A 21,352-nucleotide genomic window follows, 5' to 3' on the forward strand; every position below is an offset into this window, starting at 1 on the left:
AGCAGCAGCAGTTGTGGATTGCATCATGTTTATAATATATTGGGCTTGGCCACGCAGATCTGTGTGCCTACATTAATCTAGTATCCAGACATAACAAAATCCCCTTAATCGTTTTATAAACTCACATTATACAGTGTGCTGATGATGAGACAATGTGCTTGGAACAGTGTGTTGTGTGTGCGCTTTATCAACACGTTTTCGGGGACTGTTGACATCAGCCTCTGCCGGTTTGAGCAGAAGGAATCTGATTTGCGTAGCAAGGCTCTTGTTTAGGATTGTACAGGAAAACACAAAATAGAAAATAAGGCCTTCCGTGCGTTAATTATTTAAATCAAACAATTAAAGAGGACTGTCCTGGGACTCAGTCTTTTATTCACTCATCCACGACTATCTGCTCTACTCGGCTGAGACAAATAAGAATTGAATCAACGGGTTTATCAGTGCAGGTTTATACGGCTCGGAATATGTAATACAAATATAGGCATATAGCATAAATATAGGTGGCCAGTTAGGCTACCTATGTCCATAGGATACATGAAAAACAAACAACCTGTAGGCTATTTTAACCCATGCGGGACGGTTGAGCTAACGTAGGCTAATGCGATTAGCATGAGGTTGTAAGTAACAAGAACATTTCCCAGGACATAGACATAGACATATCTGATATTGGAAGAAAGCTTAAATTCTTGTTAATCTACATGCACTATCCAGTTTACAGTAGCTAGTACAGTGAAATAATACCATGCTTTTGTTTGAGGACAGTGCACAGTTATAAACTTGAAAATGTATTAATAAACCAATTAGGCATATTTGGGCAGTCTTGAGACACAATTTTAAACAGAAATACAATGGTTCATTGGATCAGTCTAAAACTTTGCACATACACTGCTGCCATCTAGTGCCCAAAATCTAATTTTCACCTGGGCTGGAATAATACATTATGGCCTTTCTCTTCATTTCAAACATGATGGTACAAAAACAATACAAAAAAAATCATGTTTCTTCTTTGTATTATCTTGTACCAGATCAAATGTTTTAAATTCGCCTACATTCCTTTCACGTTTCTACAAACTTCAAAGTGTTTCCTTTCAAATTGAATAAGGAATATGCATATCCTTGCTTCAGATCCTGAGCTACAGGCAGTTAGATTTAGGTATGTCATTCTTGACAAAAATTGAGTGAAGCGGAGAGCCAGAAAAGCATAAGGATCTAAAACAGTATTTTTCATATTCTGATTAATCATTTTCGCCCTAAACTGATGAGCAGAGAGATTGAAAAGCTACTGTTTGTTTATATCTCAAGTTCAAACAGTGCCTTCAGAGAGTATTCATAACCCTTGACTTATTAAAGATTTTGTTGTGTTACAAAATGGAATTCAAAACAATTATAACTTTCACTCATCTAAACACAGTAGACCAATCCCAAAATGATAAAGTGAAAACATGTTTTTAGAAATTGTTTTAAAATTATGGAAAATGAAATATGAAAGTATCTAATTTACATAAGTATTCACAATATTTAGGTTATTGTCCTGCTTGAATGTGAATTTGTCTGCCAGTGTCTGTTGGAAAGCAGACTGAACCAGGTTTTCCTCTAGGATATTGCCTGTTCTTACCTTTATTCCATAAATGTTTGTCCTAAAAAACTCCGTAGTCCCTGTCGATGACAAGCATACCAATAACATGATGCAGTCACCACCAAGCTTGAAAATATGAAGAGTGCTACTCAGTGATGTTTTGTGTTCAGGACATAAAGTTCATTTTTTGCCATGTTTTGCTCAGTTTTACTTTAGTGCCTTATTGCAAACAGGATGCATGTTTTGAAATATTTTTAATTCTGTACAAGCTTCCTTCTTTTCACTCTGTCATTTACAGTTGAGGTTGGAAGTTTACATACACCTTAACCAAATACATTTAAACTCAGTTTTTCACAATTCCTGACATTTAATCCTAGTAAAAATTCCCTGTCTTAGGTCAATTAGGATCACCACTTTATTTTAAGAATGTGAAATGTCAGAATAATAGTAAAGAGAATTATTTATTTCAGCTTTTATTTCTTTCATCACATTCCCAATGGGTCAGAAGTATACATACACTCAATTAGTATTTGGTAGCATTGCCTTTAAATTGTTTAACTTGGGTCAAACGTTTCAGGTAGCCTTCCACAAGCTTGCCACAATAAGTTGGGTGAACTCTGGCTAATTCCTCCTGACAGAGCTGGTGTAACTGAGTCAGGTTTATAGGCCTCCTTGCTCACACACGCTTTTTCAGTTCTGCCCACAAATTATCTATAGGATTAAGGTCAGGGCTTTGTGATGGCCACTCCAATACCTTGACTTTGTTGTCCTTAAGCCATTATGCCACAACTTTGGAAGTATGCTTGGGGTCATTGTCCATTTGGAAGACCATTTGCAACCAAGCTTTAACTTCCTGACTGATGTCTTGAGATTTTGCTTCAATAAATCCATAAAATTTTCCGTCCTCATGATGCCATCTATTTTGTGAAGTGCACCATTCCCTCATGCAGCAAAGCACCCCCACAACATGATGCTTCCACCCCCGTGCTTCACGGATTGGATGGTGTTCTTCAGCTTGCAAGGATCCCCCTTTTTCCTCCAAACATAACGATGGTGATTATGGCCAAACAGTTCTATTTTTGTTTCATCAGACCAGAGGACATTTCTCCAAAAAGTACGATCTTTGTCCCCATGTGCAGTTGCAAACCGTAGTCTGGCTTTTTTTTATGGCGGTTTTGGAGCAGTGGCTTCTTCCTTGCTGAGCTGCCTTTTAGGTTATGTCGATATAGGATTCGTTTTACTGTGGATATAGATACTTTTGTACCTGTTTCCTCCAGCATCTTCACAAGGTCCTTTGCTGTTGTTCTGGGATTGATTTGCACTTTTCACACCAAAGTACGTTCATCTCTAGGAGACAGAATGCGTCTCCTTCCTGAGCGGTATGATGGCTGCGTTGTCCCATGGTGTGCATACTTGCGCACTATTGTTTGTAAAGATGAACGTGGTACCTTCAGGCGTTTGGAAATTGCTCCCAAGGATGAACCAGACTTGTGGAGGTCTACAATTTTGGCTGATTTCTATTGATTTTCCCATGATGTCAAGCAAAGAGGCACTGAGTTTGAAGGTAGGCCTTGAAATACATCCACAGGTACACCTCCAATTGACACAAATGATGTCAATTAGCCTGTCAGAATCTTCTAAATCCATGACATCATTTTCTGGAATTTTCCAAGCTGTTTAAAAGCACAGTCAACTTAGTGTATGTAAACTTCTGACGCACTGGAATTGTGATACAGTGAATTATAAGTGAAATCATCTGTCTGTAAACAATTGTCGAAAAATGGATTGTGTCTTGCACAATGTAGATGTCCTAACCGACTTGCCAAAACTATAGTTTGTTAACAAGAAATTTGTGGAGTGGTTGAAAAACAAATTTTGATGACTCCAACCTAAGTGTATGTAAACTTCCAACTTCAACTGTATGTTATTATTGTGGTGTAACTGCAATGTTGTTGATCCATGCTCAGTTTTCTCCTATTACAGCCGTTAAACTGTTTTAAAGTCACCATTGGCCTCATGGTGAATTCCCTGAGCGGTTTCCTTCCTCTCCAGCAACTGAGTTCAGAAGGACTCCTTTATATTTGTAGTGACTGGTTTATATTTGTAGTGACAGGGATATTCAATGTCTGCTTTTAAATTTTGACCCATCTATAGGTGCCCTATAGACTGCTTGATTGAGGAACCTTACAGATAATTCTATGTGTGGGGTACAGAGATGAGGTAGTCATTAAAGAATCATTTTAAACACAACAATTACATACAGTCCATGTAACTTATTATGTGACTTCTTAAGCACATTTTTACTCCTGAACTTATTTTGTCTTGCCATAACAAAGGGGTGAATACGTATTGACTCAAGACATTTCACCTTTCCATTTTCATACATTTTTTAAATTTCTAAAAATAATATTCCACTTTGTCATAATGGGGTATTGTGTGTAGACCAGTGACACAAAATCTCAATTTAATCCATTTAAAACTCAATTAGGGGTGTGAATACTTTCTGATTGCACTGTATATCTTAAACGTGCTGTTAAACTCGATACACAGCTAACCTTGATTAGACATGGTTATTTAGCCTATATTTATAATTTATACACATCAATTCGAGTACGGTTCAATTATAAATCATTCATGAAATGATGTACTACATTCTTTGTTAGGCCAACATATCAGCACATGCCTACTAGGGCACAATATTTGTCAATATTGAGAAAGAACATGGGATGTATGGATGAGGAGTTTCTGTCCTGAATGCAATATTCAGAATTAAAAGTATGAAATAAAACCACGAAGCTAACATATGGAATTGTTATAAGATGGTCATACCAAGGATCATTTACAGTAGCTATTTGGTTTTGAATTTTAGGACCTCTTTAGGTATAAAAAACATAGAATTTGGCCATGCTGTTATTAGTCCATAGAAATTCACTGAATAACAGATTCACACATGGAAAAACAGATAGTAAAAAATAAATCAAAGTGAAGTTTGTATTAAAGTGTCTGTCCTATATCTGAGAGATATAAGAAAGATCAGGAAACTACTTCCATATACACTGAGTATACAAAACATTAAGAACCCCTGCTCATTCCGTGACATAGACTGACCAAGTGAATCCAGGTTTAAAAAGGATTTTTAAGCCTTGAGACAGTTGAGACAAACATTTTTAATACCTTTGAATGGGGTATGGTAGTAGGTGCCAGGTGCACCAGTTTGTGTCAAGATCTGCAACGCTGCTGGGTTTTTTCACGTGTGAATCAACAATGGTCCAGCACCCAAAGGACATCGAGCCAACTTGACACAATTTTGGGAAGCATCGAAGTCAACATGGGCCAACATCCCAGTGGAAAGCTTTTGATGAATTCAGGCTGTTCTGAGGGTTGCAACTCAATATTTTCCTTATTTCCTAATTTTCCTAATGTTTGGTATTCGCAGTATATAATTCCATATTAAACATTTTTAACTGGTACCAGGCTACCTTCAGACGGATTGTGAGGCTTGTGGGGGTGTAGAGCAAAACGGAGAACACCATCTCCTTCAGATGCTACAGATGTTTTCATGAGAAGTATCCTGGTCTGACAAACACCGCTGTAGCTCGGCCACCTTCCACTGCAGATGCGAAAGGCCTACATTGGCGGATGTGGTGATTTGAGATGCAGCCGAGGCAACAAAAAAATACTTTTCAATCTTCAACTCTAGAGTGTTTGAAAGCCTGTCAAGAATGCCTATAGAAATTAGAAGTCCAAATACTAGTTTAATACAATTTCTAGTTGAGTTGCTTTGGTTATGGGTCACCAACCCAGGGGTGTTTTTTGTTGTTGTTAGGGGGTAGATCTTCTTTACTATTGCAGAGAGATTGTGGCTTCTATCAATGTAATTGTCTGCGTCATTTGCATCCCCCATATATGTCACGTTTGTCGTATGATGAAGGAGACCAAGGCACAGCGTGTGTATCGTTTCACATTTTATTATAACTGTGAAACTATGCAAGACATACAAATAAACTACTAAACAAAATAACAAACCGTGACAAAGAGGTGAAACATACACTAACTCAAAATAATCTCCCACAAACCCAGGTGGGAAAAACATCTACTTAAATACGATCCCCAATCAGAGACAACGATGACCAGCTGCCTCTAATTGGAGATCATCCCCCCCCAAAAAAACATAGAAAAACAGAAACTAGAACATAGAAAATTTAAACTAGACAAAACCCGTCACGCCCTGACCTATTCTACCATAGAAAATAAAAGCTTCTATGGTCAGGACCCTAAGGGTCCGCACCCTAAGGGTGCGGACTCCGAACGCAAAACTTGAAAAAAGAAAAAAAAGAAAGAGGGTTAGGGTGGGTGTCTAATGTCGGTGGCGGTTCTAGTGCAGGACGAAGAACCTTCTCATCCCTCCGATCCTCCTGTATCGGGGGCGGTTCTGGTGCGGGACGAAGAACCCTCTCATCCTGCTTATCCCCCAGCATAAGAGGCGGCTCTGGTGCAGGACGACGAACCCTCTCATCCTGCGAATCCAGCATAGAAGGCGGCTCTGGTGCAGTACGACGAACCCTCTCATCCTGCAAATCCCCCCTCATCGGTGGAAGCTCTGGGCCGCCAACCGTCGCTGGAGACTCCGGACCGCGGACCGCCGCTGGAGACTCCGGACCGCGGATCGTCGCTGGAGACTCCGGACCGCGGACCGCCGCTGGAGACTCCGGACCGCGGATCGTCGCTGGAGACTCCGGACCGCGGACCGCCGCTGGAGACTCCGGACCGTCACTGGAGGGTCCGGACCGCGGATAGTCGCTGGAGGCTCCGGACAGGGGGGCGTCGCTGGAGGCTCCGGAACGGGGGGCGTCGCTGGAGGCTCCGGAACGGGGGGCGTCGCTGGAGGCTCCGGACCGGGGGACGTTGCTGAAGGCTCCGGACCGGGGGACGTCTCAGGAGGTTCCGGACCGGGAACTGTCGCCGGAAGCTCTGGACTGGGAATGCACACTGGAGGCCTGATGCGTGGGGCTGGCACAGGTGGCGCCAGACTTGTAACACGTACCTCAGGGCGAGTGCAAGGAGGAGGCACAGGATATACTGGACCGTGGAGGCACACTGGCGGTCTGGAGCGTAGAGCTGGCACAACCCGTCCTGGCTGAATGTTCACTTTAGCCCGGCAAGTGCGGGGCGCTGGCATAGGACGCACTGGGTTGTGGAAACGTATTGGAGATACGTACGGTGCGCATCACTGCATAACACGGTGCCTGTCTGGTCACGCGCTCCTTAAAGCGAGAGCTGCGTAGAGCTGGCACAACCCGTCCTGGCTGAATGTTCACTTTAGCCCGGCAAGTGCGGGGCGCTGGCACAGGATGCACTGGGCTGTGGAGATAAATTGGAGATACGGTGCGCATCACTGCATAACACGGTGCCTGTCTGATCACGCGCTCCTTAAAGCGAATACGTGGAGGAGACACAGGACGTACCAGACTGGGGAGGCCCACTGAAGGCCAGATGCGTGAAACTGGTGCATATGACACCGGAATGGTGTCACGCTCCTCAGCACGCCCGCTCTGCAGCACTCTCAATGCCAACACCTCTCTCCGGAATCTTGCGTCGAGTTCCTCACTCGTCTCCCTGACTGGCTCTGGTTCACCCCTCGGCTCTCCACGGTAAGCACGAGGAGTTGGGTCAGGTCCCAAACCTGACTCCACCAAACTCCCCGTGTGCCGAGCTGCCTCTCGGGCTTCCGTTGTTGGTATATCGCCTCGTAATATCACCGTTCTGCTCTCGCTGCTTCAATCTCCTCCTTTGGACGGCGATACTCCCCGGGCCTTGTCCAGGGTCCTGCTCCATCCAGGATTTCCTCCCAGGTCCAGTCCTCCTGACCACGCTGCTTGGTCCGTCGGTGGTGGGAGATTCTGTCACGTTTGTCGTATGATGAAGGAGACCAAGGCGCAGCGTGTGTATCGTTCCACATTTTATTATAACTGTGAAACTATGCAAGACATACAAATAAACTACTAAACAAAATAACAAACCGTGACGAAGAGGTGAAACATACACTACCTCAAAATAATCTCCCACAAACCCAGGTGGGAAAAACATCTACTTAAATATGATCCCCAATTAGAGACAACGATGACCAGCTGCCTCTAATTGGAGATCATCCCCCCCAAAAAAAATATAGAAAAACAGAAACTAGAACATAACAACATAGAAAATGTAAACTAGACAAAACCCCGTCACGCCCTGACCTATTCTACCATGGAAAATAAAAGCTTCTATGGTCAGGACGTGACAATATATTTTTGACAATATATTTTTACGTTTTGGACTGATACTGTATATTTATATATACAGTACCAGTCCAAAACTTGGACACTCCTACTCAATCAACGGATTTTCTTTATTTTTACTATTTTCTACATTGTAGAATAGTAGTGAAGACATCAAAACTATGAAGTAACACACATGGAATCATTTAGTAACCCAAAAAGTATTAAACAAATAAAAATATATTTCATATTTGAGATTCTTCAAAATAGCCACCCTTTTCCTGATGACAGCTTTGCACACTCTTGGCATCCTCTCAACCAGCTTCATGAGTTAGTCACCTGGAATGCATTTCAATGAACTGTTGTGCCTTTGTGGAATAGATTTCCTTGTTAACGCGTTTGAGTCAATCAGTTGTGTTGTGACAAGGTAGGGGTGGTATTCAGAAAATAGCCCTATTTGGGCCAAGACCAAGTCCATATTATGGCAAGAACAGCTCAAACAAGCAGTCCATCATTACTTTAAGACATGAAGGTCAGTCAATGCAGAACATTTCAAGAACTTTTAAAGTTTCTTCAAATGCAGTTGCAAAAACCATCAAGCGCTTGATGAAAATGGTTCTCATGAGGACTGCCACAGGAAAGGAAGACCCACAGTTACCTATGCTACAGAGGATAAGTTCATTAGAGTTATCAGCCTCAGAAATGAAATCCCAAATAAATGCTTCACAGAATTCAAGTAACAGACATCTCAACATCGACTGTTCAGAGGAAACTGCGTGAATCATGCCTTCATGGTCAAATTGCTGCAAAGAAACCACTACTAAAGGACACCAATAATAAGAAGAGACTCTCTTGGGCCAAGAAAAACAAGCAATGGACATTAGACCTGTGGAAATCTGTCCTTTGGTCTAATGAGTCCAAATGTGAGATAAATGAGTCTTTGTGAGACGGAGATTAGCTGAACAAATGATCTCTGCATGTGTGATTCCCACCGTGAAGCATGGAGGAGGAGGTGTGATGTGTGGGGGTGCTTTTCGGGTGACACTGACAGTGATGTATTTAGAATTTAAGGCACACTTAAGCAGCATGGCTACCACAGCATTCTACAGCGATACGCCATCCCATCTGGTTTGCTCTTAGTGGGACTATCATTTATTTTTAACAGGACAATGACCCAACACACCTCCAGGCTGTGTAAGGGCTGTTTGACCAAGAAGGAAAGTGATGGAGTGCTGCATCAGATGACCTGGCCTCCACAATCACAATCACTCATCCACAATGGTTTGGGATGAGATGGACCGCAGAGTGAAGAAAAAGCAGCCAACAAGTGCTCAGCATATGTGGGAACTCCTTCAAGACTGTTGGAAAAGCATTCTTCCTGAAGCTGGTTGAAAGAATGCCAAGAGTGTGCAAAGCTGTCATCAAGGCAAATGGTGGCTACTTTGAAGAATCTCAAATATAAAATATATTCTGATTTGTTTAACACTTTTTTGGTTACTACATGATTCCATATGTGCTATTTCATAGTGTTGAATGAGTAGGTGTGGCCAAACTTTTGACTGGTACTATATATATACATTTTTCATATATATTTTCCTTTTTTATTTTCCCTAACTCTGCCACCCTAATGGACAACAACACTTAGGGGTCTACTTCCAGTTTATACATACTATATACATTTTATAGACACAGTATATTTTACATTAGTTATATTTTGTATGTTTTTAGTCCCAACCTTGAGCTGTCCTCAAACAAGTAGTGATTTATTTATGACGTGAACATGAACATGAAGCCTATGGGTTTTGGCAATAAGATGAAATTCGATTTCCTATTGGCTTATCACTACTTTTAGCCTACATTATTAGCTTATATATCAATAGATCTAGCCTACTGGTTAGGCCTTTTAACCATCCATTTGTTGTATTTTAAGATATTAGACTACCAATGTTTTTTATTTTGTTTTTAATGATTATTTTTGTTGTCTCGTTTCCTCATTCTCCCCATTCTATTTCTAAGTCCTCAGTGGTAACCCTCCTGATGTGTCACATCAAGAAGTTCCGTCCCGCTAACAGTAGCATAGCACCATACCAATTCCACAGTCTAATGGTTGTATTGAGTTGCTAGGAGAGAAAAGGACCCGGGCGCGTGTTGGACAACACAAGGCGGCAGTCCATTCAGCGAGAGGAGACCTCCTTCTTAATAAACACATACAAAAATCAATAGTATCATAACAGCCGATATTTATTATTCATTAATAACGAGTTTTACAGGCCTGAAACCATCCGCTGAACACAAGGGAGAGCACTGGAACCCCTAACATTTTCTGTACTGAAAATCTCTGTCAGCCAGCGTCTGTTATGTCTCTTTTTCCGTATCTGACTGGCCCCTATCGGACTGCGGCATCCGGTTTAACTAGTTTGGACACAACTGGATTATATACGCACACCTGTCTATCTGGAAAGGAGGTGTCAAAAATCAATTATAAACTGGGTGGTTCGATCCCCGATCGCTGATTGGCTGACATCTGTGGTATAACAGACCGTATAACACTGGTATGACAAAACGTGTATTTTTATTGCTCTAATTACGTTGGTAACCAGTTTATAATAGCAATAAGGCACTTCGAGGGTTTGTGATATATGGCCAATATACCACGGCTAAAAACTGTGTCCAGGCACTGCGTAAAGAAATGCCCTTAGCCATGGTATATTGGCCATATACCACACCTCTTCGTGCATTATTGCTTAATTAGAAGCTAATATTTATAATTGATTGATTTCTTTATTAGCCAGATTATATTTACTTAAATGGTTGCCGTAATCTTTAAATCCTCAGCATTCCTCGAAATGTAGTTTTGCTTCAGAGTGATACAGTCAAGTATTATGGGCCTAAATCATATGCATCAACGAATAACTTATCTCTTAAAAACATTTCATGGTGTCATCCACAGTTTACCTAAATATTTTTTATGTTTGTAAATAATTAAAAGCGTATTTGGTCTGATGGCCTTACGTTTTTTAATTGTTTATGATAATTTATGACAAGACTCGGTCTCATTCAAAGTTTTTTGAGGTGCGAGGAATAGTAGTAACCATTTTTCAAAAGGCTTGAGTTTGTATTTTGCTATTGGTACTAGGGAAAAGTGTAACGTAGGCAAATCATTTGGTAGTGATAATATTATAGGCCTAATCTAGACTCGATCATGTATTCCCTCCCCATGATGGCTTATTCTAAATGTTATTTCTCATTGAAACAAATCAATATAAACAAAATCTGAATCAGAAAGTATCATAATACATTAATCATTGACCAATATCGAATGGAATCATTCATACGCTCAATTGATTTGATCATTGACGTAGTCTTCATCAAGTTCTGTCCACCACCAAACTCAGAAACAGATTTAAATGGTTCCACTCTAGAACTGATCCGTCAACCTCCCATCACGAGAGTTCTCTCATTTCAGAGCACCAGATGCTTTCCATTCTAGCAGACGAACAGACATCGAATGGAGATGGCTGATATATTTACCCCCAAATAACTTATAGGAGAAGATGAGGTAAAACGTGCACGGTTTATTTTAGTTTCTGTCGCTTACACAGACACATTAAAGCACATATTCACAAATATACGTTGTATTGTAAATAAATTAAGTTCAAATAAATAAATAGGTTAATTAAAAGAAACCTACCCAAGTAAAATTGTGAAAATATAAATAAGTGAACAATTCCTCATGTTTAAAATATCTACAAAGTGCATTGAACTCTGGGAATGCAATGTAACCATTATTTCCATCCATGGCCCAATAATAATAATAATAACACAAATATTTTCGTTTTCATGTGAGGACATAAAAGGGCAGTTTTACAACGTAATTATTCTAAATAATTTGATTGTCAAAGCATCATTGCAGTGAAATTAGTACAGACATACACCATGTTTAGCCGACATATCTGTGAGTCATCTAATTCAACCATAACTTCGTGGGAAAAAAACGAAAAAACGAAATAACGATTATTTTTTTGTGTTTTATACTCATACAGTCCAAAATGACCATGAATGTGCCAACACTAGCGTAATGAGGTAGACACAGAGAAGTATACTGTGTATGTCCGCGTGTACGTGCGTTTGCCCGTGTGTATGCTCTCTTATTGCAATGCATTCAGATGGGTTTTTAGAACTATAAATTCACACAGAACGCCCTACGAGTAAACCATGCAATGGATTACAGTAATACCCCCGTGTTACGGAGAGGCAACCATCTCTGAGACACATAATGATGACAACATTAAGCCCTAAGCATCTTCTGCAAACAACAATTTGATTATTATCATTTTTTAAATAACGAACTAGATGCGCTCTTCACACAAACAGGTGCAATGTATTCACAAAAATGTACAATGATAAATATAAAACAGTTATTCTGACTCAAGAGAATAATAACAAGTATTATTCGATTTCAATTTTTTTGTACAATAATTGCCATGAGTTAAGGGGTGGGTTTTCTCTTTTCCGCCTCAAGAGTATGATGACTTCGATCTCTTATTTCACTGTTATTGTATTCGTCGATATGTTGAGTTTTAAATGTCAAAAGTTATAGCCTACGTTTTGCCCCGGGGGATATTGGTTTTCAAGTCTTTATCCAATTCAAAGGAGCGAAGCGCATCTTGTCTGCCAGCCTCGATTGGCCACATTAGCCGTGTGCCTATTTGTTTCTGATTTGTCTATTCGATTAAAGTTTTGCTCTGCCTTTGGCCTAGTGTGTTGCAGAGAACTTCATCCTTTTCTGCTTTTGCCTTTGATTGCAAAACCACACCCTGACCACGTTCTTTTTGAGGTCCAGTTTCTCGGCTATCGCTGCAATCTTCTCTGACGAGGGCCTCGGCTGCACGGCGAAATATGCCTCTAAAGAGCGCTTCTCCGGAGCAGCGATAGAGGTACGTTTTCTCTTCTTGTCTCCTCCGTTGAAAATCTCCGGCTTGGTCATTTTCTCCCGCTGCGCCCTCTCTGCCTCCTCCAGCCACGCTTCCAGGATGGGTTTTAGGGCCACCATGTTATTATGAGACAAGGTGAGGGACTCGAACCGGCAAATCGTGCTCTGACTGAGGCAACCAACCCCGGGGATTTTAAGGTTCGCCAGGGCCGAGCCCACATCCGCCTGCGTCACCCCCAGCTTGATCCGCCTCTGCTTGAACCGCTCTGCGAAGGACTCCAGCTCCCTAGGGTCTGGCTCTGAGTCCCCGCCGCCGCCCAGCGAGGTGTGCGAACCCATGCTGTGGGGGTGCATGTTCATGGCTTGTTGGTGATGATGGTGGTGCTGCATGTGGTTGATGGCGGACATGTGGGCGTGCGGATGGGAGGCCGTGGAGCAGACGTCAGAGCCGGGCATTCCTCCCAGGGAGATGGACATGCCGGGGGTCAGGTGGTCCAGAAGGTCGCCATCCAGGCCCTGAGAGCCCTGGTGATGGGGGTGGTGGTGGTGGTGCGAGGTGAGCACGGATGGGTGATGGAGGTGGGCCGAGGACGAGGTGGGGGTACAGGTCATGCTGGTCATGGTGGTCATGGTGTGGTAGGTCGCGTCTGGCTTGTAAGGATGGCTCTTTGCGATATCCACCGCCGCCAGCGCTTCAGCCCTCTGCAGTAAAGTCTCATCGAAGCCGGCGAAGATGTTGCCCTGCAGCTGTGCGATGGAGAGGAGCAGGGAAGCAGAGGGGAAGCAGAGAGGAGACAGGGTGTTAATGCTGCCCAAACAGGCAGAGTTTAGGATAACTTTGGATGTTTTTAACATGGAAATGCATTACGCACGAGGTTTGAAATGTCTACATTTTGTGGAAAGATTATAAATGACATTATCCACAATAAGCAATGTATCATCCATAATATCAAATCGTTAATGTTATGTACCAATACATGACTATAAACCCAACTATTCATATGCCCAAATCCTCCACTGCACCATCACTTTTGATTATTCGTTAATAATGAATATTTCAATCCTCTTCAATAATTTCTCTGCACCATGGAATGAGACGAATTAGACATGAAACTGACTGAATACATTATATGAACAATACGATATTGATAATACGTGGTTTTCGTGTAATTACAAAGCATTTAGCGAGTTGTTTTACCCAATTCCACATGTTCTATTCTCCCCTACAATTTATATTGATTACTGCATTGTTGGGTTTAGAGCTAGCAAGAAAAGCATTTCACTGTACTTGTGCACCTGACATTAAAACGTGAAGGCTATAAGACTATACCTTTCATTCGTGATAATTGGATAATTTGAATGTCAAGTAACTCACCGAGTGAGTGGGCATGCATGCCCTCCGGATGGCCTCCGAGCTCGATTGCAGAGGCGTGTATTTGGGCTCGTGCAGTATGGGATGCATACTGAAAGGTTGTTTGCTGTTCATTGACATCATGATTGCAGAAGTTAGTGAGGGCCGTTTTCCGTCTTCCTCGTTTGGCTCCGTGTTGGTCCGTTGTCACTAGAAACGTCTCAGGATGATACAAATTGATTGAATTGTTGGTTGTTTGAGGGTGATGGTAGTGCTGCTAACGATGACAGGTTTAAACCTCCTGTCTGCTCCCCTGTAGGTATCTTTCTATCCGTTCGGACTCCTCCGCTTTTGGCTCTAGTATGGATGCTACCTAGCAGCCACCTAAAATATAACGCTGTGTTACTGGCCCCGCCCCAACGGTGGGTCATCACCCCCTCCTTTCCCCATTGTCTCCAAATGTTATTGGGAATTGTGTATTTAACCACGCCTCTTGAGTGAAAACCACCACCCACTCCGAGGCGATGATTGGAAGTTTGATTTTGACAGGTGCAATGGCTGGTTCTCAGACCGACAACACGCTGTGTGCAGGTTGCTGTGCTTTCTATTGGATCGGTTGACATTTATTCGATGTCCTAATTTCTGTCATAACTTTGTAATAGGCTTTTTTATCAATGAACATTCGATGCTCTAACGACATTTTTTTTTGTCTTTGCTGAAACAAAAAAAATCCAAAGTCATCCCTGAAATGAAATATAAATAATAGCCAGCAGTGAAATAACTCCAGTGAACAGCGGATTCAGACAAGCTTCTGTTTAGGTTAAATTATGAATTGATGGACGACCAAACAATAATCCTCCCTGACACCATTCCCTTTTCTTTTCTAGCAATTAATACATACATTAATCATAGTTAATTTACTTTGTGGTGCAAACCACAGTATGGGATCCCCAATTAAAGAATAAACAAGTCAGAATGGATATGAAGCACAGGGAGGATGATGAAATATTTACTGTTGAACCGCAGGTCAAGTGCTGTCAATCACAGCCTATATCCGTCAGGCTGAGGAGATAGCGATGGAGATGGACCACCACTCTAGGCATGGTTCCCCATGCCCCTGTCTGCCCCTCCCTGTTGGGCAGGGCTCTCCTAGAAACCCCCATCACAGATGTGGGGCTGGGGGCTTTCTTCCTGACATTTTCTCTTATAAACATAATGTCAATGTTGAATAGTTATAGATTTTATAGAAAGTTCTGGTTCCAATGGGTTGAGCCACCCAAAAGGTACAAATTGGATGTCTCCATCCGCAACATTTCAAGCTAGCTTACACTCACCCCCTTTAAACCCGCTGCACAGCGACCGCAGCTGTCGAGCTGAGCCCGACTGCTCATCCGAGTCACCACTGTTACAGAAGTCACATGCTGCTTGCTAAGCAAGTACCACTTCCTACTGAGACGGCTCACACTGAAACCAGGACCTCTGCCCTGCTAGCAGGGTTGTATAGGTCTCTTTCTAAATGTAATCCGTTACAGTTACAAGTTACCTGTCCAAAATTGTAATCAGTAACTTAACTTTTGTATTACCCAAACTCAGTTACTTTTAGATTACTTTCTTACTAAGAGTCATTAGAATAGAAAAATACTTTAAAGTACTACTCAAGTAGTTTTTTTGGGTATCTGTACTTTAATTTACTATTTCCATTTTTGCCAACTTTACTTTTACTTCACTACTATTTCTAAAGAAAATAATGTACTTTTTACTCCATACATTTACTCGTTACATGTTGACAGGAAAATGGTCCAATTCACACACTTATCAAGAGAACATCCCTGGTCATCGTGTCCCTGATCAGGGGGACTCACTAAACACAAATGCTTTGCTTGTAAATTATGTCTGAGTGTTGGAGTGTGCCCCTGGCTATCTGTCTAAAAAAAGAAGACAATTGTGCCATCTGGTTTGCTTAATATAAGTCATTTGAAATGGCTTATACTTTTACTTTTGATACTTAAGCACATTTTAGCACTTCCATTTACTTGTGATACTTATGTATATTTAAAACCAAATACTTTTAGACTTTTACTCAAGTAATATTTTACTGGGTGACTTCACTTCTACTTGAGTCATTTCCTATTACTTTTACTCAAGTATGACAATTGAGTACTTTTTCCACCACTGACAATAATGAATATTACCAATTGAATGACATCTATTTTAGATTTTACATAGCTGGCCATATATTGATGTTGCATTTAACTTCATGGGTTAGGTATGTTTCTAACCCATTGCTTTCTCCTTCAATACATATAATAATACGATTAGGCTATCTTTACATTAAAAACCAAAGTCTGTCAGATTTCCAGTCATTACAATTGATTAAATACCCCTTGATCTTCAAGAATACGACTTGGAACATTGATTAGAAAAAATATTTTACATGAACATAACCGCAAACCTAAGGACTTAGGTTGTTTATGTTTTTGTTGTCATGGAGGACTGATTGGGCCAATCGCATCAAAGCAATGTTGAAATGATCGCCGGCCTATTGTTTACGTTTTTCTTGGTGACACTTTCATATCTTGGTAATTTCAGCTATTGAAGTCTAGCCTATTAAAAGTGTACAAGTTTGAGCAGGTATGTTAAGCCAGTGGAAAGAATACTGAATCAGCACAAATTGGATTGAGCAATTAAAAGCCCCACTCGTGGTCTTTTGAAATTAAACTTGTTTTTGACAGTATGTGGAGCACAACACCACAGAGTTTAGAAGAGAGGAATTCCCTCAAACTTGTATTCCGTGTAGGCTGGGATCCACACTATGCAGCAACTGTTGCAAGAGCACATTTTTCACTGGCTGTCCACGGGTCGCAAAAACAATGATTGATAGGCAATGATTGATAGGCACTTCTTTAATGAAATTATTGGATTACATAGGCTACATTTATACATTTGTAAACAGCCATTCACAAAATCCACAATCCTTAAAGGCGTGTATAATTGAGAGAGTCGCAGTGTGATTCACATCAATGCTATGTAGATATCAATAAAAGGCCAGGTGATATCTATATCTCCTGTATGCTACAACATTGCTGTTGCCCTTACCTCCAAGCTTTAATTCAAGTTGGATGTATAATCTTTAGATGCCAACAGTAGTCTCACCATTGGAAGACCTAGTTAGTACTGTAGCCTTCAAAAACCTATTCCTGCTTATTTCCTGCAATCCATTAAACGCATTTGTGTGCATTTAAATTCACCCCTCAAACTGTAGATCCGAGTCATGGCACCATTGTTACCGGATATCAAGTTCATCCAGAACATTTCAAGCTAGCTGTGGAGTGAGTTTATGGTACATTCTTAACTCTCTTACTTTTGCATAGAAATTAAATGCTGAAATGGTAGTTTACAGTAATTGTAGTTACAGTTAGTGAAACAAGTGTCACAAAGTACCATTTGATTCCAGGTACCAGTAGTGAAAGTGCAACAACAAGTGTTACTACATTATTATAAATCAACTTGTATAAGCGGTGAAGCTTTATCAGGGTGTTGAGATAGCATGGTCGCTCTAACTGGGGATCTGAAACCCCAGGCGTGTTTTGTGTGTTTCTCTCTCTCTCTCTCTGTGTGTGTGTGTGTGTGTGTGTGTCAGTGAGACACAGAGAGAACTGTGAAACCCAAGCCCTGTCAAAGCGGAGGCCCCACAATAGGCGAGGGAGTCTCTTTGACTGTGAGTCAGAAACAGAAACCTGAGCATGGTGATGGTGTCGGGGTGCAGCAGGCTCAGGCTGCAGCCATTATTCCCCAGCAAACGCCTGGCTCTCCTCTCCTCAGTGGCAGGACCGCGGCACCCTCTCATCAAATATACATCAGCTCCACTGGGAGAGGCACTCCTCTGGGACAAACAGACAGATACTGTAGGCAGTGGACCGTGGGCTGCAGGTAGAGGAGCAGACAGACGGACAGGGAGAGAGAGATAGACTGATGGACAATCAGAGAGAGAGTGACATAAAAGACAGAGAAACACACAGTAAATAAAAAGACAAATTGATTGTCATAAAGGAGCAGAGAAACTGGCATGCACACAAGCAGACAGAACAGACAGACAGACAGACAGACAGACAGACAGACAGACAGACAGACAGACAGACAGACAGACAGACAGACAGACAGACAGACAGACAGACAGACAGACAGACAGACAGACAGACAGACAGACAGACAGACACAGTAGTAAAAACTACACAAGAATGTGCACATTTACAGTACCAGTCAAAAGTTTGGACACACCTACTTATTCAAGGGTTTTTCTTTATTTTCTAAAACTATTTTCTACATTGTATGTAGAATAATAGTGAAGGCATTAAAACTATGAAATAATACATATGGAATCATGTAGTTACCAAAAAAGTGTCAAAAGAATTGATCAAAAACAGTTTTCTATTTTAGATTCTTCAAAGTAGCCACCCTTTTCCTTGAAGACAGCTTTACACAACAGTCTTGAAGGAGTTCCCACATATGCTGAGCACTTGTTGGCTGCTTTTCACTTTGCGGTCCAACTAATCCTTAACCATCTCAATTGGGTTGAGGTCAGGTGATTGTTGAGGCAGGTCATCTGATGCAGCACTCCATCACTCTCCTGGTCAAATAGCCCTTACACAGCCTGGAGGTGTGTTGGGTCATTTTCGTGTTGAAAAACAAATGATAGTCCCACTAAGTACAAACCAGATGGGATGGCGTATTGCTGCAGAATGCTGTTGTAGCCATGCTGGTTAAGTGTGCCTTGAATTCTAAATAAATCACAGACACTGTCACCAGCAAAGCACCCCCACACATCACACCTCCTCCTCCGTGCTTCATGGTGGGAACCACAGATGCAGAGATCATCCATTCATCTACTCTGCATCTCACAAAGACACGGCGGTCGGAACCAAATATCGCAAATTTGGACTCATCAGACCAAAGGACAGATTTCCACCGGTCTAATGTTCATTGCTCGTGTTTCTTGGCCCAAGCAAGTCTCTTCTTATTGTTAGTGTCCTTTAGTAGTGGTTTCTTTTTAGCAATTCGACCATGAAGGCCTGATACACACAGCCTCCTCTGAACAGTTGATGTTGAGATGTTATTGAACTCTGTGAAGCATTTATTTGGGCTGCAATTTCTGAGGCTGGTAACTCAAATGAACTTGTCCTCTGCAGCAGAGGTAACTCTGGGTCTTCCTTTCCTCTGGCGGTCCTCATGAGAGCCTGTTTCATCATAGCGCTTGATGGTTTTTGCAACTGCACTTGAAGAAATGTTCAAAGTTCTTGACATTTTCCACATTGACTGACCTTTACTTCTTAGAGTAATGATTGACTGACATTTCTCTTTGCTTTTTGACCTGTTCTTGCCAAATAGGGCTATCTTCCAGCGGTGTGGACTCGAGTCACATGACTTGGATTCGAGTCAGACTCGAGTCACAAATATGATGACTTGCAACTCGACTTTCACTTTAACACCAATGACTCATGACTTGACTTGGACTTGAGCCTTATGACTCGACCTGACTTGATACCATCCCCAAGCACAAATATTAAAAATGATGCTATTAAAAAAGTGTGCAGTGCATCAACTCTTCATTTAACGGATTACAATTTGAATCAGACAGCAGCCAATCAAATTGTGCCAGCTGAGAAAAAGTTGTGTGTGGCAGTGCAGAGGAACGTCGGCGGGTGAATTCAGATGGAGCCCTTGGAAAGATGATACCAAAAATTATTATTTTCGGATATAAAGACGACACTGTGTCAACAAAAAACGGACTGCAACTTGCAAAACATTCGGGAAGAAAATTACAGACGGAGGCGCAACAATTTCCAACTTTTTTCGACATTTGAAGCTGCACAAAGAACGGTAAGTCGTGGCTAATTTAGCCAACAGCGATATATTTTATTACTTTACTAGTGTATCCATGAAAATGTAACATTTATTTGGAAAGTAATAAATATATATATATTTTTAAAAGCATTCATGATTTGCGTAAATGTAATATGCTAACTATTACTCTTGTTAAAAATATGAAATGGTATTACATTTGGTGAAGAGCACATTATGACTTGTTTAGGACTCGAAACTCAAAGTTTAGGACTTGAGACTTGACTTGGTACTTGATGGCCTTGACTTGAGACTTGACTTGGACTTGCCTGTCTTGACTTGGGACTTGACTTGAGACTTGAGTGCTAAGACCTGAGACTTACTTGTGACTTGTAAAACAATGACTTGGTCCCACCTCTGCTATCTTCTGTATAACACCCCTACCTTGTCACAACACAACTGATTGGCTCAAACGAATTGAGGAAAGAAATTTAGCAAATTAACTTTTAACAAAACACACCTGTTAATTGAAATGCATTCCAGGTGACTACCTCATGAAGCTGGTTGAGAGATGCCAAGAGCGTGCAAAGCTGTCATCAAGGCAAAGGGTGGCTACTTTGAAAAATCTCAAATACAAAATATATTTTGATTTGTTTAACACTTTTTTTGGTTCCTACATGATTCCATAGTGTTATTTCATAGTTCTGATGTCTTCACTATTATTCTACAATGTAGAAAATAGCAAAAATAAATAAAAATCCTTGAATGAGTAGGTTTGTCCAAACTTTTGACTGGTACTGTACTTAATTTGTATTTGTATTCATTATGGATCCCCATTAGCTGCTGCCAAGGCATCAGCTACTCTTCCTACTCTTCAGCTACTCTCACTGTGTGGTGTCCAGCAAAATTGAGGCAGTTTGTACAATTTTAAAAACATTACAATACATTCACAGATTTCCCAACACACTGTGTGCCCTCAGGCTCCTACTCCACCTCTACCACATATCTACAGAACAAAATCCATGTGTGCGTGTGTGTATAGTGTGTATGTTATCGTGTGTGTGTGTATGCATGTGTCTGTGCCTATGTTTGTGTAGCTTCACAGTCCCCGCTGTTCCATAAGGTGCATTTTTATCTGTTTTTTTAATCTAATTTTACTGCTGGCATTAGTTACTTGATGTGGAATAAAGTTCCATGTAGTCATGGCTCTATGTAGTATTGTGTGCCTCCCATAGTCTGCTCTGGACAAGGGGACTGCGAAGAGACCTCTTGTGGCATGTCTTGTGGGGTATCCATGGGTGTCCGAGCTGTGTGCCAATAGTTCAAACAGACAGCTCGGTGCATTCAACATGTCAAAACCTCTCATAGATACAAGTAGTGAAGAAGTCAATCTCTCC

The 21,352-nt window shown here is 41.3% G+C and overlaps 1 protein-coding gene across 1 annotated transcript; it reads right to left on the reverse strand.

Annotated features, from left to right (window-relative positions):
- Positions 1-11,393: 11,393 nt before the first annotated feature.
- LOC106567886 (brain-specific homeobox/POU domain protein 3-like) lies at positions 11,394-14,489 on the reverse strand. The gene is made up of 2 exons (XM_014137743.1): positions 14,142-14,489; positions 11,394-13,513 (listed from the first exon to the last, which is right to left on the reverse strand). The coding sequence occupies exons 1-2, from the start codon at positions 14,259-14,261 to the stop codon at positions 12,590-12,592; spliced, it is 1,044 nt and encodes a 347-aa protein (XP_013993218.1). The 5' UTR covers positions 14,262-14,489; the 3' UTR covers positions 11,394-12,589.
- Between the last annotated feature and the right edge of the window lie 6,863 nt (positions 14,490-21,352).

This window comes from Salmo salar, chromosome ssa13, assembly GCF_905237065.1.
Source record: "Salmo salar chromosome ssa13, Ssal_v3.1, whole genome shotgun sequence".
Classification (NCBI taxonomy): domain Eukaryota; kingdom Metazoa; phylum Chordata; class Actinopteri; order Salmoniformes; family Salmonidae; genus Salmo; species Salmo salar.

What these genes read in the sequence shown, in the direction of transcription:
- LOC106567886 (XM_014137743.1), bottom strand. Translation starts at nt 14,261, where the DNA reads ATGATGTCAATGAACAGCAAACAACCTTTCAGTATGCATCCCATACTG. An exon ending in CATGCATGCCCACTCACTCG is followed by an intron (nt 13,514 to 14,141) that starts GTGAGTTACTTG and finishes TCCATCGCACAG; the next exon opens with CTGCAGGGCAACATCTTCGC.